General features: G+C 31.4%; 2 protein-coding genes across 3 annotated transcripts in view; both read right to left on the bottom strand.

Annotated features, from left to right (window-relative positions):
* Positions 1-5431: 5431 nt before the first annotated feature.
* On the bottom strand, positions 5432-6820 carry LOC121131888 (beta-galactoside alpha-2,6-sialyltransferase 1). The gene has a single exon (XM_040727287.2). It carries the CDS (start codon positions 6712-6714, stop codon positions 5545-5547), a length of 1170 nt encoding a protein of 389 aa, XP_040583221.1. The 5' UTR covers positions 6715-6820; the 3' UTR covers positions 5432-5544.
* A 1321-nt stretch (positions 6821-8141) lies between these two features.
* Positions 8142-23769, bottom strand: part of qsm (Zona pelucida superfamily protein qsm) — a 53300-nt gene continuing 37672 nt past the window's right edge. Inside the window, exons 6-8 of one of the 2 annotated variants that reach the window (XM_040727285.2) lie at positions 9654-9801; positions 9361-9598; positions 8142-9293 (exon numbers count right to left, since the gene is read on the bottom strand). In XM_040727285.2, the coding sequence (XP_040583219.1) occupies positions 9151-9293; positions 9361-9598; positions 9654-9801 (529 nt within the window). In that variant the 3' untranslated portion in view covers positions 8142-9150. The remainder of the gene's footprint in view (positions 9294-9360; positions 9599-9653; positions 9802-23769) is intronic. The other variant, XM_040727286.2, reaches the window with a different exon arrangement.

Genomic DNA, 23769 nt, shown 5'->3' with positions numbered 1-23769 from the left:
GCAAAACAGGCAATTTTTTCTCTTGCTTGCTTTGAAAGTAGAAGTTGAGGCTTGATTATCAGGTAGATCCGGAAGTCCAGCACTCTGAAAAGCTACCACAATCTGAGCCGAGGCCTCTGTTCGGGGGACGTTTTTCCTTCTTTCAATGAGTGGAGCTACAAGTGCCTTTTCTAGCTGTTTCAGGAACACTCTTCTCTTGTGGATTTTGTGAGACATCCAGGTCGGATTGATCTCTCTCCAAATTACAAAGGCACTGTAAGAGGAAACGTCAATGATATTGTGAAAGACGGCCAATGGCCAGCGGGGAGTCATCCTTCTGCAGCTCTATGCTCCAATTAGCATGTCTAGATTATCCACACCTCCTTTGTTTCGATTGTAGTCCATAATTATGATTGGCTTTCTATCGTCACGATCACTAATGCTCCCGTCTCTGTGCAGTGTGCTTAGAAGAACTAAATGTTTGTTTTTCTTAGGTAAATAAGAAACTAAAGTGGTAGTGGGTGTGAAGGCAAATTTTGAGGAGAAGACTTCTCTCTCTTTTGATGCAAGCAGCGCAGGTTGGAGCTCAGGCTTGTTTTTTTTACGAACCGTACCAACCATGGTAATCTTCCTCTTCAAGAGCTGTTGTCCGAGTTGATCAGAGGTAAAAAAATTATCACAAGTCACATTGTGACCCCTCAGTCCCTCGGTTAGATCAAGTATAACACGCATCCCTTAGTTTTCCTCTTGGTGTCCATCGGTCAACTTTCCTGTAAATACCTGGATTTTCCAAGCATAACTTGATTTGGCATCGCAAGACACCCTCCTCCAGCCGTCCTCTCCTTCCAGTTCGGAATCAGAGTTTTCCTCAAGAATGAGATCGAAAGCTTCTTCAGAAATATCATGCACACTGATATTGAAAAAATGTAAATGCAGTGAATTCTAAAAAACCAATCACCTTTATACCCACCTGCCACACAGCCAAAAAACACATATTGCATTGTCATTATGCTATTACGCATAAGAAATTGCGTATTAGAGAGACTAATCAAACAAAGAAACATTTTTTATTACGCAACTACTTTTGTAAGTTTCAATCCTGTTAAAATTTTATCATGGGTCATTTTGACCCGGAAGACAATCTTTGTGCATTTTTTTTTACTGCTTACACATAAATGTTTCTGCGATTTTTTTTTTGATTTTTTTAATATTCAGGATAAGTTAGGAAAAGTAAAAAAAAATCAGACCGAAAAAACGTTATTTTATTGGTTTTTATGGTTAGTTAAACTATACGATGTGTCATTTTGAGCCAAAGACAGCAGGAGGGTTAAATAATCCTACTTTTTATGTCCCTAATAAAAAAATTGAACACATCAAGCAATTTTGATGGATTTGAGTACATTTTACTTTCATTATACAGGGTCGTTCAGGTATTACCTTTAACTGCATCCTTATCAATAACTAAAGGAAGCAAATAGAGGTTTGAAATTTTATTTACAAGTTCTAATAACAGAAAAGAAACAAAAATAATTGAATGTATTTGCCATTTCCACAAATCATTCCCTCGATACAAGGCCTAAAGTATGTGCAGGCCTTGACCACGTCTGCGGGGGAGTATTTGATGATGGAGGCCTTCAAGGAGTCAATGCTGCTGTATGAATTGTGAAAGGCCTTCCTCTCTAACTACCTCCAAAAGAATTAATTCGTGGGATTCATATAGTTGGAGTTAGTGTGCAAGGTGTAGGGGTGTCAAAATGACACCTTCTCTTCTTTAAATCAGTTTTTAATCTTGTTGGACTTGTGAAAGGGGGGTTGTTGAAAAGTCTTGCTTTTGAAACAGTTTCGTTAAAACAGAAACTCATCACCATTGACCTCAGCTTTCATACAAGGTATCACACAGGAGTTGACAGTACCTCTCAACACCCACCCTCTCCTTTGGCTTAAAGAAGATGACACTGCCGCTGCTCCCAATGACCTTAAAGCTCATGACCTATGACCGGAAAGTTGGTTTTAAAGACGTGGGGGACATTATCTCTCTCTGTGGCCAACCATCTGTAGTTCTGGATGGTGTCGATAGTCCATTGTTTCTTATCCGAATAAAAAATGATTCGGTTATCATAGGGCCTTGAAATTGTTCTGCAATTTTCTTCCGTGGGCAGCCCGGGTGGCATTCATCTTGTGAATAAGAATATGTCTTTTGTAAAGGCTGTATGGTTTTATCCTCAAATTAGTGTTTATGAACCTGGTGACTATTGCACGGCTTACTTGGCGCTTTTTGGCAAGGATGTTAATGGGAACGTTTCAGCCCAAGAGGGAATTTAGATGTAATATTTTTTATCACTCCGGGATTTGGGTGCTTTTCTCTTATATGCCCTTTCACCATTCAAACGTTGTAAACTCTGTTTTCTTTGGATATCTGAGGATCCGGGGCTCCTACATCGTAAATACTAAATTTTGAATCAAAAATTGCTCAACTAACTTAAAGCTAAGCTCAACTTCTTAATTAAAAATCAATATAACCGAGATAAATGTTTTCCTTATTAATCAGGACCATGTTGAAGATGGTTCGGATTTACTTGAATGACTCTGTATTCAAATATCACTGTTTATCATTGACATCTACTAGTATTCGATATAAGTGTTAAGTTGTTTATTTAATTCTTAAATCCATTTGATGATGTTTGAGAAAGGTTTTGTTGAAGTTTGAGAAAGGTTTTGTTGAAGTTTGTCTTTTTTACGTTGTAGAAATATCAGCTTTTAGTTCCTTAAATGTCATCCTCTTCAATTATGATACAATTTATTATATCAAATATGACCCTCCACAGCTTATTTTACTCTAAACATTAAAAGTATATTTTGTATAGTTTATGCTAAAGGTGTTATGTTGAAGAATTAAACAGGTGGAAATTTTGAGGAATTGAGAAATTAAAAGTTTCATTACACATGTATAATAAAATAATTAGATATTTTTGTTATAGTGGAGTATTTCAAATTGTTTAAAGATATCTATTGCATAGTATATACGTCCTTAATATATATATATATATATATGTTACGGGTAATGAAGAAAATCGGGCATTATGCAAAATGCCTTGGCAATCTATAAAATTTCCAATAAAGTGGTCGATGGTAATTTTAACTTCATTTACATGGTCATGTGAAATGATTGTGGCTAATTTGTTTATTAAACAATTCATTGCTAAGTAATTTGATCATTAAGGATTTGATTATGATACAATTTCATCACAAGCAATTTGATAGACTAATTTATTTTCCTTTAAATTTATATAGTTTACACACAATCAAACTATTGTATACTAAGAAATTATCACAAGAGCCTCAATTTTATTTTCCAAAAAAAACCTTGTCCAACAGGTTGTGCAGGTGGACAGCTAGTCCCTAAGGGGGATCAAAACCTATCGCCCCACTACCCTGATTATCAAGGACCCCTTCTAACATATTATAATACACCCCAGCCAATGGGTTGCCCTATTTAACTGCTTGCCTACAAGGTGAACCTAAATCTCTCGCCGCCGCTATCCTAAGTATCAAGGACCCCTTCTAATATTATATGATACAACACAGCCAATGGGTTGTGCAAGTGTACCTCTGGTCATAAAGGTGTATACCTGTTGGCCAAGATATATTTTGCAAAATAAAATGGAGTCTCTAGTGACAATTTCTTATCATACTATAGTTTGATCGTGTGAATACAATTTAAATTAAAATTAAAATGTACTAGATCAGGGATGAATAGTCTTTTCATATAATGGGCCGCATTACCACTTGAAATATTTCAATTAGCAGCAGAACCTATTAAGTTAAATTTCTTGAAATATGGCTAAATAAAACAAAACTATTAAATACTCTTTATTTCAATTTTAGACTAAATATAAATAAAGGCCAAATTTACTTTTTCAAGGCCATACTGCTTAAAAAAGCTGAATTGGTAACTCCGTTAAAGTCTCTGAAAAGTAAAAGATACTGTCAAATATTTTTCAATGTCTGTACATATTATGAGCGTTCTACGTATTTTGATGATATTGCGATGATTCTGTTAAAAAATACTACTTAAAGTGAGAATGAGTAGTGGACTACACATAAACATTAGACGTGCAACAATGCGGCCTGTGATCTACAGGTTAGATATCCCTCCACTAAATTATCAAATTGCTTATATTGTATATTAATCAAATGCTTGCAATGCATTGTTTAATAATCAAATAACTCACAATCATATTACCTGACAATATTCCTAGATGAAGTTAAAATTACCATTGACCACTTTATTAGAAATTTTGCACATTGTCCGTTCAGACGGGGATTTTGCAAATTGCCCGTAACATATGTATTAGGACTGGTACAGTATGGGCTTGTACTACGTTTTGGTTCGGCGCGTTTTTACTCTCGGTATGGTACGTATATATATATATTCACGTATTAATTATTTTGATATTATAAAAAAAAATTGGTTATTTTATTTTATTTTTTCAAATTAATAGATTTTGATAGCGAGGTAAGATTTTAATCCATAAGCATCCTTTTATATAAGGAATAATTTATGTATTTGTTTATGCAGAAAAGATATACTGACTTAGAAAATAATAAAATACATCCATTGGTATGGTATAGGCATAATTTAAATATATTTCCAAGTTTGCTTCACAAGTCTTCACAACTACAGGTACATTTGTATCAAGCAAAGTAATTTTTGTGACTGCGAATTGGTCTTGTTTGTTACCGAAAAATGTTGACAAGCTCATCTTTTTCTTAAAAAATTATTATAGTATCATACAATATATTTTATATCAACCATTGTTTCTTAGGGCCAAATAAGTATATTTAGGAATAATTTATTTAAATTTTCTGTATTAAAACATTATTCAAACCCTGTTTTATAACTAAAAATTTCTTTTGATACCTTCCATTTTTCGCTAAATTATACCATTTTCCTTACTCACAAAATATTTATAATCTGTATGATTTGTCATTTGAAAAAAACATAGCTAAATTACACTTTTTTACCATGAGTTTTATGATAAATTGATGCTAATTATTATTTGAATATTTATGTTTAAAAATCATATTATGAATAAGAAGAATATCAATATGAAAGTTCACGATTTCAATTACTTTGGGAACCATGCAAATACTTTTCTATGTCGAGTAAACATTGCAGAGCATGTTTTTATATCTAAAAATACCTTTGGAAATGTAGAACTATTCACAAATTAACTATATGATAATATTTCAAAACATTCTACTGTATATCAACAATGAATTAAATAGTATTTACTCTTTCTTAATAAATATATTTTATTTATTATATATATGTATTCAGTATTCGATGGCTATACAGAGAATAACATCTGATAGATTATTTTCAATCAGGTTGTCTACATTTTATACATACAATTCATTGATCCAATATGTGAAGAAAAAATGAGGTAAATATTGTTAAAGCTAATTATTTCACATTTTGTTAGCATGGTGTAGCAGCAATATATTAATTAAATGCTAAAAGTATTTTACAAATATGAAGGAATAATAATTCCTTACAAGTATTTAACATTTAAGACTTGGAAATCCAGGAATTGTTACAAATCCATCGGAGTAAATTTCTTTTTTTTTCCCTATGTTGAGAGCCAATGTCATTAATTTTTCTGAAGAAACAGGATGCCAGCTACCGTAGGTACATGGATGACCAGATCCATACTGAGTCCATACCTTCATTCCATAATAATGACATTTATTGAAATAGCGGAGTGATGGAATATATTCAAAAGTTCTAACAATGCTGCAATGTTGAACTGCAATAGCTAATCCCAAAAAGCCAGATGTTGTTGGATTTGGAACAATCGGCCATTTCAATTGAGATTGGAGCCAGTCCCAGAGGGACCATAGACTTCCTGGATGTAAAAGATACAAAGGTTCTTCTGGTTTCATCCGTCGCTGTGCAAAAAAAATATCGAAAAATGGCATATCTGGATTTGAGTACCACTCTCGAACACTAGCATTATAATTAGTTGGATCCCAAACGATCACTGGAGAGAGTGAATTAAAGTTCTTAAATTCATTCTCAAACTTGTATAAAACTTGGCTATTCACGACACGAAGAGAGGTTTTTGAACCTACGTCTTTTTCATATCCAGAGGTAGGAGCACCATTAAAGCGTATGACTATGTCATGACTGTCAATGAAGGTTCCAAGTCCAGAGTTAATCAAAGAACCAGAGTTTGTCACAATGGCACAGCTGTTAAATGTTTTGTTACTAAGAACCGGACTGTACATGAAGTATTGATCTAATTTCTTAGATCTAAAAAAAGGATCACCTTGTTGAAAAATATGAAGTTTCACTTTATTTTTCATATCACAGAGAAGCTCCAATGGTGATTTACGGATCTCTAGCCTTGAACCCATTTGACCTTTGAAATTAACTTTAAATCTATTCTCAAAGTCTCCAGCAAGGATTTTCTTTCCATGGAACATATGGTTTTTACGTAAATTATAGACAACTTGCTGTTCAAAAGCCTCGATCCGCCTTATTTCCTCAAGCTCTTCTTCAGAATGCCTCACTACAAGTTTACTTGACGCATTATTTATTTGAAGAGTGGATCGTGAACTGTAAATATCTTTGAAATCTTCTGCATTGGAGACTCTTTGCCATTCAGTAAAACAAATAATAAAGAGATAGCTTAAAAGAAAAATGAATAAAATATATCTGAGGATACTCATTGTTTCATAAAAACTAACTAAAGATATTGACTTTTTTTAATGTTGTGTATGGAATATTTATATAAGTCCCATATATATATTGTATCAACTTCAACGTATACTTATAACATATGGTGACACATAGTCATATGACAATCGTCGTTTTTTTTTTCATGATATCCTCAGCGCTCCTAGCGAGAAAAAAAAATTGGACAAATGGAACACGTATCCAAACTTGGTTTTATGTTTCTCTTGGGATAAATTATACCCTGAGAGAATATTAAAAAGGAGCCAAAAAATGAACAGCAAAATTCGCCTTTCAAGGATGTCCCGTTAATTTTTCAAAAATAAGCGGTGCTTATTTTCCGATCAACATCCAAGCCAGGTATTAATTGAATAACACCGGGCTTGGATGTTGGTTAGTTTTTCTACGATTTCAGCCCTTTTATCTTTTGAAAGAGAGGCTTAGAGATCTAAAGAATATATCCCTGCCCTATATTTTCGGAATGAAATCTATATTAATAGAGAAAAGTTTGTCTCTCTGTCTGTTTGAATATATCATAAAGTCACATGGTCACTGTACATACCATAAACATATTTTGATGCAAGTTCTTATAACAATGCTGTCGTATTAATTAATACATGCATGTGTATGTATAACAAGATCACTTTATTCTGTTTGTTTTTGTTATTGCTCTCTCATGTACATATTAGAGTTGGGCTTCGATCTGGAAATCCTTGACCGGTCTGATACCGTTATATTTTTTTGTTGGACCAAATTAATTTGGTCCGACAAAAAAGCTCGGTCTGGACCGGTCTTATATAAATATTCTGTCTAGATCGGTCCAAATGAAAAGTTCGGTCTAGTTTGGTCCCTAAAAAATTGGTCTGGACCGATTTTACAGATAAATTGTTTATAACCTGACATCATATGTTTTTTCAAATTCAATGACGTTATCCGAAGTTTAAACAGAGATAGCTCGGATTAATTTTGATCCCGCCGTCTTTTATATGTATAAATTATTTGTTCTGGAACTTATCGTGTACTTTTAAGATTTTTTTGAAAAAAATGAATGATAGTTGATCTAGAAAAAAAAATTCGGTGCTGGACCGAGTCTCAACACTAGTCCATATATCATTATTCATGTGCTTTTTCACTATCATTTAAGATTTGTATTAAATATACGTTAATTTTGTTTTGTTTTTTTGTTAGTGAGCGCTCTAAAGATTGTTGGGTTACTAGCACTAGTAGCCAGATATGAGCATCAATCCATCAGATAAGTAGTTACATAAGAATTAAACATTTTTGGGATTACATAATCATAGCATAAAACAAATTAACTATATAGTGTATATGTAAGAAAGAAATTTCCAACCTAAAATTGTGAAACAGAAGTACTTATTGGAACAGAATGTTCAAAAGAAACTTGAATGATTTGGAGATCCAATGAAATGCCTCTACAATATATTTTTCATTAATAAAATTAACAATGATGACATTACACAACATACAATAAAAACAAGATAAAGAAAAATAACATTTTGCAACATTTTTTTAGAACCTGACCTGGTTGGGCAAGGAAGATTTTCAAAGGTTTTTTTTAGTAGGGTTATTGAGAATTTTACGAGATATATGTATTTATTTTAAGCCTGATCTTAGAGATATACAAACAAAGTTGAGTGATCCCAACCATGATCATTCATAAAGCCACAATCTGGGATGGAACAGGATTCATGCTTAGAGGATGGTATTTAAAAAAAGGTCATTACGAATACTTTGTGTGTGTGTGTGTTTGTTGATGAGTGGCATTCATAATTCCCTTTATTTGTAAAGACATATCTTAATTAAAAGAGATAGGTAGTTTGTAGCGGATAAAACTTTCATGGCAGGAAATGTGGGTATAACCCAACACAACAAAGGTATCTTTGGGCTATTTATGACACATTAATAACATACAATAATTAACATATATGTGGATATAGATATATATTAATTCATTTCTTACATCACTAAAGGTTAAAAATGGGGTTTGTTTATATTTTAAGCATAATCATTTATATAATATAAAAAAAGGGTTGAATTGGTCATCATTTGCAATTATGAATGGATTTTTCGAGTTTGAGGTAATTCCTCACATGGTTCACACAAAAAAAAAAAAAAATTATCGAGCACATACATATCTAATGATAAAGTTATTATAATTTAACAGATTGTTATGATTAGTATTAAGGATAATTATCTAGGGATTTTTAGGGGTTTTATCTTTTGTAAAAAAAAGATCTTGTTTCGTTTTTTTTTTGTTTTTTTTCTTCATAAAATATAATATTCAAGAACATTTTATCCAGCCTTTAAAAAAAATATTGAAAAGAAATATATAAAATAATACAATTACATAAAGGGTTAATTAATTAAAATAATCTTGAATATTTTCAAACAAAGACCGGAGATCTGAGCCATTAACGAGCAAGAGTCAATAAGAAAGAAATGAGTAATGCAAGAGTAGAGGCAGATAGAAGATGGATAGGTGATGAAGATGCTGATGAGTAACCCTCAAAGTCCACGTATTTTTCAGCTCCAAAATCAGAAGAGAACTCTACAGCTGAAAATATGAAAACAATACAAATTAAACCTTCATTCCCTCAGGGATATTGTTATAACTTAAGTACCACCTCCTTCTTTAGAAGCCTTCCTATTACCCAAAATAAATCGGGATTTTCCGAGTGGCTCAACGCTGCCCTTGGTGCTCTTAATGTCAAGGATCTCAGTGATTTCTTCATCATCAGAAACGCGTACAAGGGTAGACATGGAGACTTCGTAGACTTTATTTCTCCTTGGAGATGCAAGAGGCACATTTCTTCGTTTTCGTTTCTTACCATAACCGATTTCATCATTAGCACATTCAATCTACAAACGAGTAAACAGTAGTTTTAAAATAAAGCAGGTATGATGCTCAACTTACCCCTTCACATTTGTCTAGACAGACGTTGACGTTTGCTTTGAACAAAACTACATTTGTGCTAGGGAATTTGAAGGCCTTGAATCCAGCTCGTAGAAGATCTCCTTTCTCCGTTTGAAAATTTTCAAACAAATAAGGATCCACGGTACATCTGGAAAATAAAGAAAAATGAAGGAATGCTCATAGATAAAGTTATACTGACTCCACACACTCATATATGCATAACATTCATCGGATCTCATCAATAATTAACAACTGCTTAGGCATACCAATATGTACAATAAATAAAAGTAATTAAAATAAACGATTAACAAAGTTAGAGTATTTTGCATAATTACGAAGCCTAACTTTGATCATTATTGGTTCACCTTGACTCATTCAACGTACATAAGTGTTCTGTACTGGCTTTATTCACTCATGAATATATCTTAACATATATTTCTTATGTAGATGAATTGTTGAGACTGAATAGTATATGTATTTTCCTACAAACGTTGCTTTTCATTAATATGAAATAATATGGAATTCACACGCTCTGGAATAATTGTTAAATCACATTCAATGCAGAGATGATCGTAGTAACGATAGTTTTGTTTTTCTAATAAATATACCTTTCAAAAGAGTGGGAAATATACACCTAGAATGCATAGATAATGAACTTGTATTTTCTTGATGAATAAAAAGACTCGACATTCATTTGGATGCTAAGAAAAGGTTAAATCCCTTTCATGTTATTATTTCGTATATTAAAAAGGTTAGCTAAGTTAACGAATAAAAAATACAATTACAAATGTTATTATAAATAAGGTCAATAACTCCCTAACAACGAAAATATGTTTTAAGACAAAGGGGAATTTGTGAAAGTTGCAAAGCACCGGCTGAATAACGTTTGGAATATCCTTAATTATTATTCCAAACCATAAATCATAATTATATGGTACGTAAGTCAATAATCAAGAAACAAGTCCAAATTAAGGCCGCGTGGGAGGCGATGTATGGAGATGATGGTGAATTGAAATGAGGTGGGTCTCTTTTTACATTTCAGTAATTAATAACAATACCATATGAGGTGGAATTTTAAGAGTAACAGTATTTTGAAGACGCACACACAAAAAAAAGTCATAATAATAACTTGAAGACAATAACAATAATATGTGCAAGAATATCGTGGGAGTTTGAGAACGTGTTATTAGAGAGTCAACGATATGTGTACTCCACGTTACAAATCAACCATCAGTCTCTAAACATTCTATGAATTCCACTACTATAGATTTAAAAAAAAAAAAAAAAACTTACGAAGTCGTAGAAATGGAGGAAGATTTTTTTAAATCACTAATTTAAAATTCATGATGTGTGATGTTATTAATTGAGGCACATGCATGCTGTGCCTCAATCTTCACAGATGGAACAAAAAATTAAAATATCTCAACTATTTCAAACGACCCATGATACCGGGATACTCATGCAGATTGAACTGAAACTACATGATACTGTCTTAGAAATAATGATCTATGAAAGGTATTAATAGTTTGAGTAAAGAGGGCGCTATTGTGCGGGCACGTCCGTATCTTTGTACTCCTACTAAATGAGTCACTTGGTTACTTTTGCTATTAAAATTTTATAAGTAACTAAGGGAAGTTCAAAAACCGTAGGATTCACGCTCTCTCTCTCCCTCTTTTGATTCTAATTCAGTATTATACATATATATAAATGAATTACATATTTAATACACAATAATTTTGAATTTCCCGCTTTGAAGGGAATTTTGAGGAAGAGTTCATATTGATAAGGTCCGACATAGCTTCCATTACGCTTTAGAGCCTTTTAAATATCATGTTAGTGATAGGATTGAACTTTAATTGAGACCATTGGAAAGAACAGTTTCTACCCTGCTCAAAAATGGTTAATTAATTCAAAATGACGGAAAAGTAAGCATTTTTACTAAACATTGCATTAAATGTTCTCCGTTTAATGCCAGAACCTTAACCAATCCTCTCCCTGACTTTGACACACACCTCCTTAACCTTGAATGTCTCAAAGACAGTGCCCAGGTCCTCCTCATATTTTCCTTGAGAGCCTGAATGTTGTCGTATCTCTTTGCTTGTGGACCCTGGCTCTTGCCACCATTGACCTTGAGGGCCCTAATGATCTTCTGAATGCTCTTCACATGGTACCCAAGTCACTTTTCCCACCCTCAACAGACTTTTGGTTTGTTACTTTTGGGGGTCACAGGTGACATGCTTGAAATGATCAAAATCCCTCAATTTTTTTCCACGAGCGGGATTTTGGTGATAGAGAGACCAGCTAGAGCTCATTTAAAAGATAATTATTTTTTATTTAAAAGAGTGATAATAAAATTTCCATACAATATTTTTTTTTTTTTTGTCACCAGAGGCAGAGCACTTTTGGTTGCCAATTTTGATTTGGCTTGGCTCAGTAATGTTGTGTTGCAGTACACACAAAAAAAATTTCTTTTTTTTGTAAAATATTTTGGGGCAATTGTTTATGTGCCAGGTTTTAGTTTTATGATTCTATATTCAATATTTCTAGAGCAAATATGAATTATGGAAAATGTGAAATACAAATAATAAACGCCCGTTCTAATCAGACTTTGCTAATAGCAACAACATCCGCCTACCAACTAAAAGAAGGCAATTGTCACGAATCACTTCCCTGATGTTGTAGTCAACGATGCATTCACAATAGAAAAAATAAACTGATGGAGTAGGTAACTCAAAACATTATCTACTCTTGTATACTTTTTATGGATTCCCATAGGGTAAATATTTTGTTACAAAGATAGTTTTTTAACCAGCCTAAATAATCAAATATATAGATAATTACTATGAAACTCACTAATCGTGCCCCATAAGAGCAAACCATGAATATTTTTATACAAAGAAGTCTTGCTCCTATGCATAGGAGCAACATACAAACCTTTTGCAGTTTCTGCATAATATTATAATTTCACAATGTTCTTTACAATCTCAGTCTATTACTCTTTAAAGCAGCACGCCCAAGGCCTAGGATTGCTATAATAAACAAATACCAAAAATCTGATCTTTCAAAAAAACAAAAGTTCATATTAAAAAAAAGTATGTGCCACACCCGATTTGACGTAAAACTCTGTAGGTTGTAGAATGTCTTAAAAAATATGTAACAATATACTATACCAGGGGGCTGGTTTTATCTTGAGTGAGGCCTAAGGGAAATATATAGCTGCTATATACAAGTTGCAACTTGTCCATACAAGTTCCAATTTTTCCGTCTTCAAATGTATTATTTAATGGCAAACATTAATTACCAACTATCATTTCATTTTGATATACTCTAAAATAACATAGTTGCTATGGAAATTATGAGTAAAAACTGTCTATTCTAAAAAAAAAAAAAAAAAAAAAAAAAAAAAACTTAAAATTTAATGTTTTTTGTTTTTTTAGGATAATAAGTATGGAACTGGTATTTTTTTTTTAAAGAGATTAACTCTAAAATGTTTTTTCATTGGATAAAAAATATTTTTTTCTCGCGTTAATCGTAAAAAGTAATATAATTTTAAAAATATATATCTTTTAATTTTTTTTTCTAACTACTAAGTAAGTATTATCTATAAGCATAATTGCTGATGCAAAATAATACTGATATCTGATCACACTTACCAACAGGGTTATTTTAGATATAAAAAAGTTGTAATTTGACACATTTTTGTTGAATAATATTTAAAAAACTTTTTTGGGCTATGTTGCATACGTGCAACAAAAATAATTTATGGTAAACTTCTTACGGGGCCTATTTTTTACATTACAGGGCCGCTTTTTACCGTAAATAAAGCCAAAATACAGGGCCCTTTATTTATTGTCGAGGTGACATTTATATGTATATTTTTAGATAATACATTTTTGAGATTTGTTTAGAAGGTCTTTTTTAAAATATAAGGTAATATCTAACTCTTATAATGAAGCGCTGGGCTTAGGCAAGCCCCCATGCCTTCCGAAAAACCAGCACTCTCCTATATCCTCATTAAGTTGATGAATCAATTTACAACATACGTATTTTGTATGTAAAGGAAGAAATAAGACCTGTATTTTGCAAGGATCACGTTCATTGATATCGTAAAATGATTTGATATAACAAGACGTGATGTCATTTTCTGAGCAAAAAGGGCAAGGGTTTGCCCTTTTTGCATCATATACAATAGGTATGTTTGTTCATATACTCATATGCTTTTTATCAAGTTAAGTTATGTATGTACTTACAAGATATGTGGTTCGTCAACATAAAAACAATCTTGAACAAAAATTAAGAAAAAGGGGAAACCCTAATTTATTTTATATAAATGCACCCCAATATTTCATAGACGTATTTGATCCATTTATAGGATTCGTATTCAAATTTGTGTTGCAATTTAAGATACCTGTGAGTTTTTACTATATTTTAGAACCTTTATTTGATTTAAGAGACTTATATTTGAGAAATTTTACCATTTTCAAATATAATATATAAATTTCTCATTGTTTTATTGTGTCAATCAATTTCGGCTACTTTAAGTACAATTTGCGGCGCTTCCAAAGGGTTAATCGGATAAATTTGTTTTTAGAAATTGACGATAATATGTTGAATCCACATTCAATTTTGAAAAAAATAATTTTAGCTTATAGCTAATATTTTATTCAAATAAAAGGCTAAGAGAGTACATTTCAACTTCAGAATAATTTCTATAGCATGTAAATTAAAGGTACATACCAGGATCTTGATTGGAAAAAAATATAATTCAACCTAAACAATGACCTAAAAAGTGTTAAGGGTACTCCACTACATAAAGTGAATAATAATAATAATTTAAAAAAGTCAAATTTGAACGAAAAAAAGTGTTTTCTTTGTTAAGCCAGACACTTTTGAGTCTATGAGTTAAAATCTTCGTACGAAGTTAGATCAAAATTGATCTGAAAAAGTTGCTTTAATCCTGGTAAGCAATAGATATACAAAAAAACAACGGCAAAAATATAACAATATTTCAGAATAACACCTTTTAAAATTTTACGCTTTCTACCTTGAAAAATGATGTGGTACATGCATTCTTCATAAATTATGCTCAACAAAGAGGGATCCAGAGATTTTATCAAAACTAACCAACGAATGATTTGTGGTATTAATAGAATGAAGAACATTATAATTGAGAATATATAGGGTTGATCTTATCTTGTGGTACACATTTTAAATGGGTGCAAAATCACAGAGGAGGTCAACAAGAGATCTTATCTATGAACAGAGAAAGCCGATACGGTTAGAAAAAGTAAAGAAGATTCAAAATTTTCTCAAGTTTTTTTTTTCTGATGAAAAATTATAGCCGTTGATGCCACTGTGAATAAACAGAACAAATGCTACAGTAAAGCCGAACATCCAGCCAATATTTCAGCTTCAGTGAGACATGTCGTCACAACAAAAAATCCAGCCGGAACCATAGCATTGGACATTGTGGAGTCTACCCTTCCATTTTTGTGGAGAGGAAGGAACGGCTCAATACAGATGTTTACATCAAACTTTTGGATCAGAAAGGGCTACCATGGTCCAGAGAAAACTTCGAGAAAAACTTTGTTCTCACTCACTTCGTGTCATCACGCTTCGAAGACAAAGACCTTCCTGAGATACGACTTTTCGTACTTTTGGGACTTCAATATGTGGCCTCCCTCCTCTCCAGAGCCGAATCCCTTGGACTTATCTATCTAGGCACGTCTAAAGGAGAGAGTCTGTTGGACTCCTCACAGGAGTGTCCTGTCTCTAGAGGCTTCCATCAAGAAGGAGTGGGCTGAGGTCCAGTTTGACTATATAGTGAAGGTCTGTAACGGATTTAGGCTTCGCATTGAGGAAATTATTAGAGCTGAGGGCTCTCATATAGAATAAAATTTGTGGAGATCACTATTTTCAGATAATTTTGTAAAATAAATGTACTCAGAAAACCTCGTGTTTAAATTTTACTCTTGAAAAATTGACAAAAAATGATGTGTACCTCTAGATAACCCTGTATGGGTATGCCTAGCTCAAAAAGTATAAAAATAAATATTTTAATTTTAATGTAGTTATTAATTACTAACGGAATCCTGTTATTTCCTGGTATCCAGAAATTTAAAAAATATTTCCCAGCATCTCGTTCAATGAATCAAATCCAATCCTAGTACATCCACATCTATGAATAGCTCATTAAAATTCTGAGCAACTCTGCAATTCTTTAAAGACTCATTTTTGAGGTGATTTGAGTCAAAAACTCTCGAATCGTTTTTTAGATATATGTATGTATATAAATAGATGTAAAGAGATAAATGTAGGAACCATATAAATAAATGCTAAAAAATATTTAAATAAGACAGGTAAACCGTACATACTCGTGCATTAACAACTCCAAAACAAGCCAAGGCTCCACTAGCTAAAATATATACAAAAACTCCCATTTTCATCATATATGATGTCTGATCAGGCCATAAGGTATAAACACACTTAGAAAACTTTAACGGGTGCAAGATGACGCAGAGATAACCCTATAAACAACGCTCTTATGGATGTGAATATTGGCTTAATTGAGATGAGCTTTTAAGCTCCATCATAAAAATAGGTTAACTTTGAGAAACAACATAGTTTACTAAAAAAGCTTATTATAAAGTATAGTGCTCCTTTTTTTTTTTGCTAATTTGCTAAAATTGTCCAAATAAGAAGAAATAGTTAATAAGAGCACACATATAACTTACCAACAAATATGTATATTTTTTAATTAACACTCACCTCGATTTAGCCACGAGTATTCATATCCCAAATTTTCACATTTCTTAGAAAAATAGGCTGTTGTTAAAGTTAACTTTTTTCCCCTAATATCAAAGGACTTTTTTTTAAAGACCAAAAATATATTTTGCCCTTCCTTGATATTTTTTCCCTAATATTTATAGAATGAAGTTTTTAGAATGTAACACTTCATTTTATTTTAAAAAGGCTTTTTTGGGGAAAGGTCAAGCCTTCTATAGGCCTTTTTAATCTAATTACTTTAACACTTCATATAAATATATTTTTTAATATAATTTTTTTAAAGACCTTCTTTATTTTCTCCAACTCGAAATGACACTTTAATTTTATTTCAATAATTACATAATTAATCCAAATTTTCCTGCTTAACTCTAATACTACTTCGAAATAATTATATATTTTGATGGTGCAAGTAATTACTCCAACTAGCCTCACCATTTAAGAATTGAGTTTACAATGCAAATTTTGCAAAGAACAAATTAAGTGAAGTAAATATAATTATTATGGCTCATAACATGATGATACTTTGAGCATTCACGAAACAATGTCTCAATTTTGTCATGAATAAATAATTGTGTAAGTAATATCCCATATTTGTGTTGCATAACGACGAAAACTCCAAGGAAACGAGGGCATGATAACTACATCTGTTATATATATATGTACCTTCTAGTATGTGTAAAAATAAAGTGGTGGAACTAAAACCACGTGATCAGTATACATACAACGTAATTTTCGTTGGGTCGAATATTACTCTATAACTAACTACACCGTCTCCCTTAATTAACCATTTTAACCCAATTATCAAGGTAAATTCTGTAAAGGGAAGAAAAATTTGCAAAGAGCATAAGGCAAAATTGCAAACAATAATTAAGTAAACAATTAACTAACAATTGTGTTTTGCTAAATTGTTCAAAGGCTTTATGTAATATTTAGTCTTGTTAAAACACAATAAATTATATGTAAGGTGTGATGATAACCAACATGCTGGAGTAATAAAAGTTCAAGGAAAGGGTATAAATAGGAGGTGTACGGGGTACGTCGAAAAATCTTAACACTTTCAATCTAAAACTTTATCAAGATGCATTTCAGCAACCAATTGTGGATGTTGTCCTCAGGCATGGAATCCCATTGCTGGTTGAGGGTGTCCTTGAGGTTGTTGATATTTGGTTGACAGACGGTGCAGGCCTTAGACTCAACATGGAGCCCAAAAGTGATGTTCAATGAGTTAGTATCTGGTGAGTAGGGGGCACATTTTCTTTGGTCAGAAAGACAAAATGTCCTCCAGTCACTTCTGGGCCTTTTTGGACGTGTGTGCAGGCGTACCATATTTCTGGAACTCCACATTCATGTCTGGGTTATGTTGGAGCTCCGTTGGTTTTTGCCAGCGTTCAAAAGTGCACGGACCGAAATTCGTTGGTCACGTTCAGATGGCATTTTTTCGGCTTCTAAGACACTAAGGAAGATCTAGTTTTTCTAAATATTTGACCGGACAATTTTAACACATTCACAAAAACCTTGATTTATATGGCAAAAACGAAGTCTAAAGATTTTTTCGCTGCACCCGGTAGTAGAAGACTTCCTTGATATGAAAGATTAGAAGAGAATGAAGGAACGCTTTCATTAATTATGCCCAAACTCATTATATTATACTTAGGTATTATAATTATTTTCTGGCTCTAACTGTTATAAATAATTTATTGGTATGTTCAAAGTAGAGTTGAGTTGATTTGAGTCAATCTGATATAGTTTGACTCGATAAATTAGAAAAGAAAGACAAAAACCAAAGATAGGCCATAAATTCCAACAGCCTATTTAAAAAAATTTTAAGTATGGACCAAAGTTAGAAACCAAGAGGTAAAACCTTTGTAAATAATCTGCATAATGTAACAAGTTGTCCAAAATTGATGGATATTCTTTGAGTTGTAAAAAATATGACCAACATGTATATTGAAAGAAAATAAATCGAAAAATGAAATGGCAACTATGATAATTTGTAAATATCTGAGTTCCAACAATTTGTATATCACCCCACGATGTATACTTTATAAACATTTATTCAAATCATCCGCTCCTAGAACAAAATTCAAACTTCGTTGGTGGAGGTAGAAAGGCATATGAGTGAATCCTTCACGGAAAATTATATTGTTGTACATTACATACAAATAATATATTTGCATCCACCATCAAATTACCTCCTCCTCCCCAAATTATTCTAAATAATGATGGCAAAAAAAAAAAAAAAAAAAAGGTTACACAATTCATTACAACAACAGAGTAACTCCTAGTCCATTGTAAATAGATAATAAGTTGATAATGATGTTATTCAAATTATAATTATTCTCCTTATTTATTATGAGTCTACATTTTTCCATACCGGAAAAAGAGTCTCTGAATGATGAGAATAGTATTCTATTCATCTTTTCACTCATATTTTGGCTAATATGCTGTACTCATCTACCAATATTGTACGTAGATAATTGAAGCTACAATTCAAAAATACACTGTCTAAAAAATTAATCAAATGATACTCATCTTTTTTTTTTCATTCGTAAATAGGAATTGTATTTTTGAGTATGTCTGGATTCAAAAGGATCCTTGTTCCGATGTATATGTAAAATCAAGTATTTTTTGTCAGATATAGAAAAAAAAACCCAAGATGAATAGGAAAATCTTCAAAGTCATATGTTAATGATTAATATCAAGCAGTATATGGGATTCATTTGAAGGTTACATACTTACATAAGTTCACTGTACACCCTACAGTAAGTCAATTATAATTGTTCATTCCTTTGTTACTCCCCACAAATTAACATCATTTTTACTTTCAAGAGTAGATGATAAGATAAAAAATCATTAATTATATTATAATTTACCCTTACTTATACGTTATAGGTAAGTCCAATCCTTTTCTAGAAATTTCCATTATCTCTAAAGATCATTTATGGTTAATCCAAGAAGTACTCTATAAATAAAACCCATCATATTTTCCCCCTTTCTTGTTATTTTGACCAAGATGACCGTGGACTTCAATGTCTCAAGGTCCACCGTGTCAAGGAGCATAAAAAAAGGATAGGGGTGTCTCTTTGAGAACCCACTCCTGACAACAGATACAGTAAAAAGTGCATAAACCATACAAAATTCCTCCCTAATCACTAGATCTGAATCTACTGGATTATTGTATTTGTAGAAAGTAGATCCTCTTGCCTGCAGAACCCCATACCAAAATGACTCCATCATTGAGCACTTGGATTTTATGTCAAAGGCCAGTAACAAATGTAACTGCAGCTAATTATGAGGCCATCTCTAAGCCAATAAAACTAATCTAAATAGCAAATCAAAAAACTTTTTTAAAAACACCATTTTCGATTTTTTCAAAATTTGGCAATATATTTTTATATTAGTTAAAAACTCAAAAAATTTAGTCTTTTTTGACCTCCAGTTCAGGATCTAACGGCTTCTAAAGTTTTGACCTCGACGCCACCTACTCTATTTTTTAATGGTTGTATTTTAAATGTTTTTGAAGATATTGATTTACCTTAGAAAATCATTTAATAGACAATTGCATTATTCTTTTTTTGTATAAGCTAACAAAATGAGTTTTTATCCATAAAGTCACAAAGTCAATATTTTGACATGAAAGAAAAGAAACATGTCCATTTTCAATTTCACCAAAAATTTCATATGTCAATTTGTAATATATTATAAACATATACAATAAGTTTTTAGGGATGCATTCGATTCCACTGAAATACTACAAATGAAAATGTGTGCTTAGATAGAATTTAAAAAAAATATATATTATAAATATTAAACTTTTTTGCAATATATATATACTTGATTTTTAGTATGTAGTAATTTCTGTGAATTTGAAAATGCACATGTTTGATTTTGTTAGGTCAAAATATTGACCTCCTGATCTTATGTGTGAAAATTCCTATTGTTGGTTTATACAAAATCCTGAACTAGAGGGTGGAAAAAAGACTCAAATTTTGGATTTTTGAGTTTTTAACTAATATTAAAATATGTCCCAAATTTTTAAAAATTGAAGATGATGCTGTTTTTGATTGATGGATTTGATTGATGGATTTGGCTAGGAATAGCCCTATTTTAAATTATATTAATATGTAATATGGCCCTTTCAAATAAAATCTATCAATTTTTCATTGTTTAATTGTGACGATCAATTTTGGATACTTTAAGTAGCTTTTAATAAGAATAACTTGTTGATATAAATGTACTATAATTAGTCAGAGAATATTGTCGAAAAATTATGCAATATTTCCTTTGGGTTGACGGGTCACAGTTATGCAATGAAATGGATAATTAAAACAATAGTACGGCAATGAATTTCTTAAAGAATTAAAATATCCTAATTTCATAACTATTATTCTAATAATAAAAAAAGAACTATAAATGATAAATATTCTTTAAATTCTACAACACATTCATTAACATGGAGTGTTGTTTTAATTCAATTCCCTCTTTTATTTAATAATTATTCTACTTTATATGGAAATAACCCTTAGTTAGTTAAAAAAAAAGTATGGCGAAAATGTGTGCACGTTCTTTGGTTGGCTTTTTACCACACCATTTTTTTACGTATCATGGATACTAAAAAAGTCTAGCCAATACGGACAATAGGATATTGTCTGACACCAATTTACGGAGACTTCTGACACAATCACAACAAATTAATAATAAGCAAGATTGGATTTTAAAGACGAATATGAATACTTTTTGGTTTGGGTTGATAAACCTACTTATGTGTATACATAGTCTTCAGTATATAAATGACCAATTATAGACTCTTATATAACGTGCAATCAGATTTTTTTTCCAATTTACGATTGGTATTTTTCTCACTAAAAAAAGAACAAATCAAAAGTTTTTAAATTAATTAACCTATTAAAACCCGGATAACGCCATTTTGAAAATTATCTTTCCCACCTCTCTCGATCTACTTAATTCTTTTGATCCTAATTAATTAATGTGATTTAAGACATATGTGAGTTCACTTATGAATGTAATATTTTTCCTGAGTTTTTGGGAATTATTTGATTATTTCCCTATTTACCTTAGAAAAACAATAAATACAAAACTTGAATAAATCACAGATATGACACCACTGGTGAGTAATAAAATAAAACACCTCTTTGTTTTGTACAATAAATCAGCAGTTTCAAAATTCTGTCGAGAAAAGTTATGGTTGGTGTGTCTCAAATTTTTGTTTAGTCGAGACGTAAAGTTATACTGTGATCAGTCTTGGTCACAAAAAATGCGGGACCCGTAGATTTTGAATAAAAGCAACCTGCGCAATATGAGGGATAATGATAAAAATGAGGATTGGAAATATATAAGTTAGACTAACATAGAATTTATTACTTTTTTAAAAAATATAAACATAATATCAGTATCAATTGCACTCATGAAGGTTTGAGCTGACTTCAACATTAATTGAATCATTTATCCATTTAAATGTATAGGGAGGAAATCTAAAGTTATGCACTTTGGTGTTTGAAACTTGACGTTATGTGTGCTAAAATTTGAATCTAACAAATCTAGGTACATACACACTACTTAATACCTACAACTATTATTAAATTATCAAAGTTGCAAGAAATACTTGAATTATTTATATATATATGTATGTATTTCCAGTAGGGCATGAAAAAAACCAAAAAGGATTCTTCTGCAAAGGGGTGTGCCAATATGAAAGTGCTTTTGGGGGGTCTCATGATCACGTATTGACTGAAAAGCAATGTGAAATGAATTTAAAAAGAAACACTAATTAAAAAAATGAATTCCTATGAAGTTGATATGAAAAAGGGAATAAAAAGTGACTTAATGCAGATATTTTACTTCATATTTCTGAATCTACTAGCAAAGGATTATCCAGCATTACTCGGGCTAAGGAGGGAGCGGAAAATCACGTTGACAATGGTCAATATTATTTCTTCTTATTGTTTAGATGCAGGAGAGCATTGAAAGTCATAATACATCTGTTATTACGAATTAATTATAGAAATAGTGTGTTATAAACTTCAAAAACATAACAACATATATGCATGAAAAAATTTGTATAGATGAGAAGTCCATCTTGAGTAATTGTAAACAAAAATGCCAAATTGGAATTCACGAATAAAATGAAGAGATAATAACTTTTTTACACTAATTTTGCAAGTAAAAAATATTTAATATCACTTATTGGTATAAATAGGAACACAAACCTACAAATAATTTGTTGTGCTTGCAAAAACAAAAAGGTTATGGGAAATAATGTCGTCGAAAAAATAACTCTCGATAACTGGTTCATTTTTGCAAATATTGCAAAAATTATGTAATTAAAATGTTCCACAAATCCAAAATAGTCTGTTGTAAACAGTTATAACTTAAAATTTTCGATCCAAAATGCATCGTTTTGAGGTATTTCTTCTTAAAAATTGAAGATTGATGTTTGATGAAATAAAGAAAAGATTTAAAAAAAAAAATTATTCAGAAAATGGCAGATATTTCCGCTAAACATCCATTTTTATTTGTTAAATTTATATTCAAACACATCCCAAGAACTTTTTTATGAGCTTTATTTTTTTTACGGTCCAATATTTCATTAAAAATCCATTTTCTTTAACTGAAAAAATGAAAATACAATTTCACCGATTTCTTTTTTTTTCCCCATATTTTTTTTTATTTTGAATAAATTTAGAAAGCTTAACTCTTCATATAGTTGCTCTTTGAGAAGCGAGTCACTTTTTGATTTATAGCTCATCCCCTATTTAGTATTTTTATACTACATATAAAAATAAGCCACTTCTATGACACCCCCCAAAAAAAAAAAAAAAAAAAAAAAAAAAATAGACACCCCCGTCTTAGACTGATGAGGTTCAAAAGAGGCACCCTTGCAAAGTCTCGGTCTCATAGATTTAACGGCGTGGACACACATAAACTACACAAACAAACTCTATTTTATATATATGCAGATAGATTAAAAATTGATATTTGACAGAACGTTGATTATAAGCGTATTTTTCTTATATGCGGATTTTACTTTATATTAAATGATATCATGATTCAGGCAGTTGTATTATTTTGCCACTATCTGGAGCCTCTCAAATCAAACCTTACATCAAATTATGGCCCTTTTCTTAAAAATAGAAACAGAATAGAGGTTAATTTTAATTGTGTCTAGTCTACATAATTTGATTCAATATCATTATAAATAATATGAAAATTTTTATTTGTTTGAAGACAATCAATATTTGATATGATCATTTGTTATATAAGAGACGGAGTAACTAAGAGCCAAGACGTTTTTGAGGCAATGAATATATAA

This window comes from Lepeophtheirus salmonis, chromosome 1 (assembly GCF_016086655.4).
Source record: "Lepeophtheirus salmonis chromosome 1, UVic_Lsal_1.4, whole genome shotgun sequence".
Classification (NCBI taxonomy): domain Eukaryota; kingdom Metazoa; phylum Arthropoda; class Copepoda; order Siphonostomatoida; family Caligidae; genus Lepeophtheirus; species Lepeophtheirus salmonis.
This window is presented reverse-complemented; position numbering and strand designations above follow the sequence as displayed.